Source organism: Cryptotermes secundus, unplaced genomic scaffold, assembly GCF_002891405.2.
Source record: "Cryptotermes secundus unplaced genomic scaffold, Csec_1.0 scaffold52, whole genome shotgun sequence".
Lineage (NCBI taxonomy): Eukaryota > Metazoa > Arthropoda > Insecta > Blattodea > Kalotermitidae > Cryptotermes > Cryptotermes secundus.
In genome coordinates, this window is record NW_019733835.1 from 312,329 (window position 1) to 322,363 (window position 10,035).

General features: G+C 39.0%; 1 protein-coding gene across 4 annotated transcripts in view; it reads left to right on the forward strand.

Annotated features, from left to right (window-relative positions):
* Positions 1-9,770, forward strand: part of LOC111868185 — a 32,135-nt gene extending 22,365 nt beyond the window's left edge. For 3 of the 4 annotated variants that reach the window (XM_023858616.2, XM_023858618.2, XM_023858617.2), the window contains exons 5-6: positions 1,092-1,280; positions 7,524-9,770. In XM_023858616.2, the coding sequence (XP_023714384.1) occupies positions 1,092-1,280; positions 7,524-9,185 (1,851 nt within the window). In that variant the 3' untranslated portion in view covers positions 9,186-9,770. The remainder of the gene's footprint in view (positions 1-1,091; positions 1,281-7,523) is intronic. The other variant, XM_023858620.2, reaches the window with a different exon arrangement.
* The last annotated feature ends 265 nt before the right edge of the window (positions 9,771-10,035 follow it).

A 10,035-nucleotide genomic window follows, 5' to 3' on the forward strand; every position in this document is an offset into this window, starting at 1 on the left:
TAGATAAATACAATAAAAGTGGCATATACCAAATGAAATGTGTAGATTGCCCATTGAAATACATTGGGCAAACGGGCAGAACATTTAACACTAGATATAAAGAACATATACATGATATTAGGAATAATGATAGCAATTCCGGGTACTCAAACCACATACTAAATACAGGACATGCATACGGAACAATAACAGAGGTAATGGAAGTTGTAACAACGGGAAAGAAGGGCAGACATTTGAATACATTAGAGAAATACCATATATATAAAATAAGTAAGAAAGGCCTACACATGAATGATACACACATAGAAACACACAATCCCATATTTCAAACGATACACGAAATCTATACAGACTAACGGTACCTTCCTCTCCCCACTACCCATCCCCCCCCTACACTCACAAACATAAAACTCAGCACACAGTACATCAGACAGCACACGTAGTAAAGAATAGCAGCGGCACGCACACAGAAAGACCACACAGGGTAAGTACAAATAACAATATACACACATTAGAAAACACCACATACATAAGATAGTAATACAAATATATTTGTATATTACAGATAACACCTATACAGTGTGGAAACAAGAACTAGCCGCTGCAGCACTTCAAACACAGGGCGAATAACCCTAACAATTTTAAAATTTTAAAATTTGGACAAGAATTTTTAAAATTTGGACAAGAATTTAAAAGTTTAAAATTAGAACTAAAGATTTTATTATGGTGCTATTACAATAAACTCAAAATTAACGTGTGTGAAGTAATCTACGGGTGGACAGCTATCAACGAAGTAGAAGTTGATAATGACAGGGAGAGTGTTTTAGATGTTAAAGTTTGAACTGGGTGCAGTGTGACAGCGACGTGAGTGTTATACACCTGATGATGGCCGTCTGAGGCCGAAACATGTAGTGTAGGGAGCAAGATCAAAGACACAAGAATATATTGTTTGCACTTGAGACGGAGGTTATATCATTTACCTTATTTAGTACATGTTTCATTTATTGTTTGCATTTGGAGGTTGAGGTTAATTCTGTCCACCCTTGCTGGCTTATTGTTCCAGAGATCACTTTTCATTATCTTGTTTACAGGACCAGACATATGATCCAATCCCAGATTTTGAGTTCTTACTAAGCCGTTTTAGAGAGAAACCATTAGTAGAGGAGATTATATGTCAAATGGGTGCCTTCTACCTATTCATGAAGGATGATCTGCCTATGGCTTACAGGAAATACTACAGTAAGGTCATTTCCCAGAATCCAGAATCTGAAAAGTTAAAGGTATGTAATATATAAATAATAATAAAAGTCATACGTACTCATATTTGTTGATGCGTTTTATGTACCTGCCCTAGCTTGTGATGAAGTAAGGATGTTTGCCATGGCTTCAATACTAGCTCCTGAGAAGGTAAAGAAGTTCGTCAATGTTTTGTGATTTTGATCTCTTTAATAGTTACAGTAGGTCTTAGGGTGAGCTTTTTGTGGGATATTGATGGAAGGGGTGGAACAGTACATACTTCAAATCACAATATAAAATGTTTGTACATCAATATGATAAACTTGGCATGTGCAAGAAATGACCTTTTTACTTTCTGATGATGATCTAAAAAAATTACAACAATTTTTTTAGGAGACCAGTTTTTTCATTATAATTATTTGTAACACTGTCCACATTTTCACAGTGCACTGGTAAACATGTCAGCACTAAAGTAATTTTATGAATTCATTAATATCAGCTTTCACACTGGTATCTTGCTCGGCTTATTACACACTAAAAGTGGAGGCAATATGTTCCTTCAAAATATCGGTTGACTTTCAGTGGACTGTATGGCATTATATCCTAGAAGATACTCTTCATGTAGTTGTGAGGTCATCAATGCAGGTATGACCACAAGGTTAAGACCTGACATCTAATGTTAAATTACCTTTAAATGCGTCCAGCATGAGCATTCCTTGTTTGCTCAGTACTCGTGATCTCCTGTTCCAGGCAACTTGTAACCAGTCTATCAGCTCATTTAGTCATCCATCCCATAGGCATCTACACCTTCAGCATATTTTTTCAATTCGGTATCACGTGATAGTTTCATGCTGTCATATCTTTTCTTTGCCTGAATTTTTATGACAGATTTCATACCATGTCACTGACAGTGTACCGGAAGGGATACTGATACAAACAAGCATTTTGTCAGCTTTGCCTCAGTGCATGATGGTAACTATTTGAAAAGGCTGTGCCATAGCTCAGGCAGTTAGGCGTTGGCTTTTCACCACAGAGGCCTGTGTTTCATCCCGGGTCATGTCATGTGGGATTTGTGGTGGACAAAGGGACACTGGAGCAGGTTTTTTCTGAGTACTTAGGTTTCCCCTGCCAATTTGAATTCCACCGATTGCTCCACAGTCATCACCTATCATCTGAGGCTGGTGCAATAGTGTCATCTGAGGCTGGTGTAACAAGTGGACTCAGTCGCACCCCACTAGAAAAAAAAACAGCTTGAAAAGGGAAGTTTTCACTGTAAAAGAAATTCCTCTGCCTCATTTGTACACACCACCCTGTACTGAACTTAAATTTCTTCTGCTTAGGTGAGTTTAATGAAGAATCACAAAACTGACATACCATTGGTCTTGAATCCATACAAAGTGTGATATCCACAGAGCTTGCATTAGTAGAGAATCTCTTGATATTGTAGCATGTAGAGAGCCATTACTAAGTTACCACACACTAAACAATTTATTGCACACGCAGTAGAGGAACACATCACATCTGCATCTGCAGTGATGTCGCACAACAGTAGCGGAGCAGTGGGAAGTGGTGTTCCCACGTGGTCCACCACCAGGCAGGCACTGCTGTTGCAGTGGGACACATCATACCATGCCACCCACATCAACAGAGGAATGATGTTTTCTGTTGGGTCTGCTCCAGTGCTGTTAGTTAGTGGAGTGGAGTCATGTTTGGCAGTTTGAAGCCAGTTAGTTCAACTCAGGAGCTGCAGTGTATATCACAGGCAGTGAAGACATGAAGCTGTGAACATGGAAGATCTGCAGCATTGGAATCTGTTACCAGACAACTGGTGAAGACACAGCGGACCGAGAAGACTTGGTGTTTGCTGTAGTGAACTGCAGAGTGTGTGAATTAGCAATAGTGTTATGGTTATTATTATTATTATTATTATTGGAGGAGTGGGTTTCCCCATGCACCGCGACCAATGGTCTGTTGTACGTCCCCTCTGCGATATTCTACCAGTCTCTCTACCCTACCAATACTGGTGCGTACCATCAGTCCCAACTCAGCCAGCGAGTTCGGCCTCTACTGGCTCAGCGGTATCTCTCGATGCTTCCCCCATCTATCAGAGGCATTAGAGACTACTGTTGGGCGGGAAATGTCCANTCTGCTGGTGCTGTGGTTACTTGTAGTTATGATCTATAAGTGTTCAGTGAAACCAATTGAGATGCCACAAGCTGGTTCAGATCCTGTTCTTGCCAGCTGATCTGCAGTTTCATTCTCATCAGTATTCTCCTGCTGAGATGCCGCAAGCTGGTTCAGGTCCTGTGAACGGTTGTTCAGATTGTGCTCTTGCCAGTTGATCTGCGGTTTAATTCCCTACAATACCCTCATGACCTGGCACCCATATCAGTTGTAATCTGTTATGTCTGGCCAGTTGTATGAGGGATTGGTGGCAGCCCCAAACCAATTTTGAAGTGATTTGGTGTGTACCAAGTGCTTTAATTGCAGTTTGAGTGTCTGATAGGATATAGATGTTCCTATTTCTGTAGTTCCTATCTGAATTCTCAACTGCGCATGCCTTAATGACATACACCTCTGCCTGGAAAATGCGCATCTAAACTGAGATTGAGGATTTTGTCTTCAGTCACTATCAGAAATTTAAGACTTGCACATGACTGAAAAAAAAACTGTGTTATCAGAAGTTGAAAGATTTTCAGTACAGAGTAACGACCTTTTGCTCAGTTCTCAGGCTTTCATAATCAGGAACACTTGCATATGTGTAATGCTTTCTGTTGTAATGCAGAATTTCTCCATAGCTGGACAAGAGTTCTTCATTGAAATATAATTGGATTTAGAATTCATATTAATGAAGAGAATGGGATTTTTGAGTGTAAGGTTTGACAAGCATCGATTTTTTGTTCAATGATGTACCATGTTGGGTATGTAATTAATGAAATAATCATCAAAAATTACAATGAATCTTTATTTTGCTTACAAATTAATGAGTAGCGTGAAAAATTTCCTGAGAATTAGCTTAGCTGAGACAGGCTTAGAAATTAAGATATACTTTTTTTTTTCCTTGGCACTACAGCCCCAGTGGGCCTAGGCCTACCTCCATGAACTCCGTTCACTTCGGTTTTTCTCGATCTTACACATACGGTAGGACTCCTTGGGCGAGTGATCAGCTCATCGCAAGGCCTCTACCTGTAGACAAACACAGAAAAACGCACACAAACATCCATGCCCTGAGTGGGATTCGAACCCACGATCCCGGCTTCCGAACGAGCGAAGACAGTGCATGCCTTAGACCGCTTGGCCACTGTGACCGGCTAAGATATACATTTATGTGAGCATATCTCATTAGAATTCATGACTAAACCATATTCATTTAGTCTGTAATGTAAGCTTATGTTGTTGAGTCACTGTTATGTTTTTTCTAAAGAAGTAGACAGAATCCAGAATTGGGGTCCAAAATATACTGTCGCGTATCGGGCGTATAACGCGACAAATAACTTCACGAAGTATTTAATATCATCATCATCATCATCATCATCAGTAATCTGTCAAGACGACAGGTCCACAGTCTCTTTCAAAACAATTCCTCCACTTAATGCGATCTAGAGCTTTCTCCTTCAAATGACAGTATCCTCTTCTGTCCCCAAGGTCATCCAGCATCTTCTTATTTTATTTCACATTCGCACTTACAATTGCCCAAATTACAGATTTACGATTACTGCTATCTGCAGTATCACAATTAGTACACTCCAAATGCCACAATACAACTGACTTGTTGCTGGCTAACTCGGCGGTAGCTCCAGGACTGACTGACTCAGTACAACTGACTGTGAATAGCCTTCGCTGCTCCCCATGTAGCCTTGATCGGACCATACGGAAAACGGCCACGTAATAGGCACCCTTGTTGCCTGGCGCCGTGTTGCTAGTAATGCTAGCGGTAGTAACCGCTGTTACTACAGTAACAATCCTGTTGCGTCACCGTTACGTTACCGTGCGGAGGAGGGGGAGGGGAGCGCTGACTCACCCGCCGCGTCACTGCTGGTGGGGTGGGGTCTCCTTGCGCAACATGTCACAGTATGTTAAAGTCGTTCAAAGTTCAGATAAAAGACTTTAAATTAACTTGCAATCACCCAATATTGCTTAAATTTCGCCTAAAATTGTCAATCGTCAAAGGATCTCTTAAAATTCCAAAAACCAGTGAAAACTTTCGCAAATTGCAGGAATTTATTTCTATTAACTTGAAATAGAAAAACGTTTGGTTAAAATTACATAAACTAGGTTGAACTCTTTCAAAATTTTGTTAAAATTTCTTAATTTAACTAGGAATCACTGAATTTTTTTAAATTCCTTAAATAAAATAGTAATTATCAGAAATTTTCATAGAATTCCTAATTTAGAGTAAAATCTTTCAAAGTTTGATGAAATTCTTTATTTTAACATAAAATCAACAAAGAATTTTAGTTCAAAATTATATAAATTAGGTTGAAGTCGTTCAAAATTCAGATAAAAGAATTTAAATTAACTTGGAATCATTCAAAATGTCTTTAAATATCCTCAAATATTATGTAATTCGTCAAAGAATCTCTTAGAATTCCTGAAATTAGAGTGAAATCTTTCAAAAATTGGTTGAAGTTCATTATATTAACTTAAAATCGTGAAACAATTTCTGGTCAAATTTACTTCATTTTCGTTGAAATCGTTCAAACCTGGTTAATACTCGGTAATTTAACTTGACATCTCTCAAAATTGTGTTAAAATTCAATAAATAATATAGAAATCAAGTAATGGGACGGAATTCCATTACATACGATGAAATCTTTCACAAATTATTTGAAATTCTTTATATTAACTTAAAATCGTCAAACAACATTCGGTTTAAAAGCACAAATTATGTTCTGCACGTTAGAGTTTAGGTTAAAATTCCTTAAAATAATTAAGAATTACTGATTATGTTTTAAAATTCTTTAAATAATATATTAAATACCAGAAATTGACCTAGATTTCCTTAAATTTGAATGAAATCTTTCAAAGATTCGTTGAATATCTTTTGTGTTAACTGGATATCGTCACACAATTTTAGGTTAAATTGTTTGAATTCGTTCAAAATTCGAATAAAAATCCTTATATTAACTTGGAATCACTAAAAATTCGGTTAAATTTCTTGAAATATTATGTAAATCGTCAAATAATATGTCAGAATTACCAAAATTACAGCGAAATCTTTCAGAAAATAATTGATATTATTTATATTAACTTGAAATCGAGAAAGAATTTTTGGTTAAAATTACATAAATGAGGTTGAAGACGGTCAAAATTAGTTTAGTATCCCTCAAATTAACTTTAAATCACTCAAAAATCGATTAAAATTAATTAATAANGGGCTGCTGTCGGAACCAGGCGTGTTCACACTGCATGGCCTACCTCATAATGCATGACAGGTTGCATGCTTTCGTTGAATGGCCTTATGAAGTTTCCTGAAGATGTTACAGTAGGAGTTGGCATTTACGGTTTGTCCTTGAGGCTGGAATGTGGTGAGCAGAGGATGGTGTAACCTTAAACTTTCTTTTTTGGCAGACAACGCAGGTTGTTTCCACTGCATTGATGCATGCTTTGTCTTGGGCTGGTAATGGTGAACCCAAGACTCATCACCTGTGACAATTCGGGCTAGCATATCGTGTCCTTCATCGTGGTAGCGATTGAGATGCTGTAATGCCAGACCCATTCTTTGCATCTTGTGTTGTGGGGTCAGTATGCACAGCACCCATCATGTACATACTTCGAGAAAACCTAACCTGTCATGCATTATGAGGTACACCATGTCGTGTGAAGACGCCTGGTTCCGACAGCAGCCCAAAGAATTTTATGCTGCTGGTTTTCAGTGGTTTGTGAAATGATGGGATAAGTGCCTCAATGTACAGGGAGATTATGTTGAGAAATAAAAGCATTTTTGAAATCAGTACTCTTATTTCTTTAAGTTCTATATCGATTTGTAACTTACTTATTGACTTACCTTTGTATATGCCTTATACTTAGGAAGACAGCAGTGTGTAATAGAAGTTATTGGGATTATTTATGCTGAACAAGTAAAATTTGCAGTTAACTTACGGTAGAATAAAGCAAAAATACATTCCACCACTAAAGAGATGACCTATGTAAGAAGCTGTGCAGTAGCTAATAAAAACACTTTAATCAAAGTCTAGGTCTATTCACTTTAGGAGTAATGGTTCACCTTGACATTAAATTATATGAAATTAGGATATCAAGAAGTAATCCATGTGCTTTCATTTCAGACTCACAAATGTAACTTCTTGCCCATGAAAAAACCCGTGAATATCTATGAAGTGATTTTTGATGAGGCAAGAATAAGACTAAAAGAAAAAAACTGCAAGAGTTTGTCTGATGAAGACTGTAAGTTGTTTCGTCAGATTGTCATTGAATATTCACACCTTTTCCCACAACTGTCGCAGAATTCTCCAAAACCCAGACGGAAGATGGTCTTGGAAGAAGCAGAAAGTGCATACTCTGATCGATCACGCTCACGTGGTGGTAGGGGTAGGGGTAGAGGTAGAGGGGGATCTCGTGGATTGGGTACCAGTGGGGGCAGGAGTAGAGGTAGAGCTGATGGTCAAAGAGATTTCAGTGGCGGTAGAGGTGCATACCGCCGGAGATTTGGAAGTCGCGATTCAAGCACTGACAGTAAGAGTAGCAATATGGCTAGATATCACCAGAAAGCTGGAAGTCGTGATTCAAGCACTGAAGGAAGGGACAGACATTACAGTAAAGAAAGAAATTTTTTTGGTAGTTGGCATCAAAGTAGAGATTCGAGTAATGATAGCAGAAGCAGCCAGGACAAGAATTGGCGAAGTGGACCAAGGGACTTTGATGAGATTGGCAAGGGAAAGTTGACCCATCATCGGGACAGTAGCAATAGCAGTAGATATCACCAGAAAGCTGGAAGTCGTGATTCAAGCACTGAAAGAAGGGACAGACATTACAGTAAAGAAAGAAATTTTTTTGGTAGTTGGCATCAAAGTAGAGATTCGAGTAATGATAGCAGAAGCAGCCAGGACAAGAATTGGCGAAGTGGACCAAGGGACTTTGATGAGATTGGCAAGGGAAAGTTGACCCATCATCGGGACAGTAGCAATAGCAGTAGATATCACCAGAAAGCTGGAAGTCGTGATTCAAGCACTGAAAGAAGGGACAGACATTACAGTAAAGAAAGAAATTTTTTTGGTAGTTGGCATCAAAGTAGAGATTCGAGTAATGATAGCAGAAGCAGCCAGGACAAGAATTGGCGAAGTGGACCAAGGGACTTTGATGAGATTGGCAAAGGAAAGTTGACCCATCATCGTGACAGTAGCAATAGCAGTGTAGAAGGAAGGCCATATCCCATTAGGGAGAATAATAATGGACATCAGGGCTCCAGAACTTACAGTGTGAGTAGAAATGGAAGTGGATCAGATTTACCCAGAGATTTGGGAGGAAGCAGAATAAGAACAGAAAGTAATAGTAGTGTTGGTAGTGATACACGTAGAGACTGGAAAGATGGTTGCCTTGGTGGGGGACCCAGGAGTAGAAACAGTAATCAGGTGGGGCATGGACAGACAGATGAAGGAAGCAGATTGAAACGGAATTTTGGAGAAAAGCGAGATAGTAGTAGTAATTGGGGTTCTTGGAGGGGTTACCAGAGGGGTGGGAATAGAAGACCAGATTTCCATGGGAGTGTAAATTATGAACAAGAAGCACGACAAAGTAACATGAATCAAGATTCTGGGAGCAGAAGTTCAAACATGCACCATAACAGAGAGCAAAGTGATGCAATGGGAGCTTCAGCTGCCAGAGCATCTCAGAGGGAAAGTAGATGGCAGGGTAGTGAAGATAAGTCAAAAAGATGGTTTAATGCGAAAGAAACAAATTTTAAACTCTCCTGGCAAAACACTAAGAATTAGTAATGTTCCATACATGATTTAAGTACCAAATTTGAATAACGTAAACCATTATATTTGCCTCATAGGATCTGTCAGCGTTTCTCTGCAAGCTCCACTGAGACACTATATATTAATATTCCCAAAGTGGAAGATGTAACCCCTTGTTTCTCCTTAAGGGTTGCTCACTGTGTTGCAAACACACATGCACCGTTCCCTCATTATGAATTTAACTGAAAAAACTAATTCCAATTGCCCTTATTCTTGGCGATGTGGATCTTGTTTCAAACTCATGATCTTTTTTGCCACAGTATACAGTATAAAATAAAGTCTGTTTGGCCACTGCATTACCCAGCAATCAGGTGAAGACACCAGAGACACAATTACTTCCCAGAAAACTAAAGCACTAAGTTCCCTGTAATGAATATTGATTATTTTTTGGAATATTTTTGGGGTTCTGTCAAAAAACAGATGTTCACTGCTAGATTACAAATAAGTCAGAACACTGTAGAAATTTCCTGTCTGTAAAAGTTGGGGGGCTATGCTACAAGCCGGAAGGTCACGGGTTCAAGTCCCAATGAGGTCATTGGACTTTTTTCAATTGACCTAATCCTTCCAGCCGCACTATCCCCTTGGGGTCGACTCAGCCTCTAACAGAAATGAGTACCAGGAATTAATTAAATAATTTTCCTGGGAGTAAAGCGCAGCTGGCGCATAAGGCTGACAACCTTACTGCCATCTTTGAGCAGATTTTCTAGATAATGTGGGACCCTCAATGTCTCACAACCCTACGGGCCTTCACAGCCTCTTACAGGGATAGCTTTACTTTTACTATCTGTAAAAGTTTAAATGACAAGTGAATAGTTAATGTTGG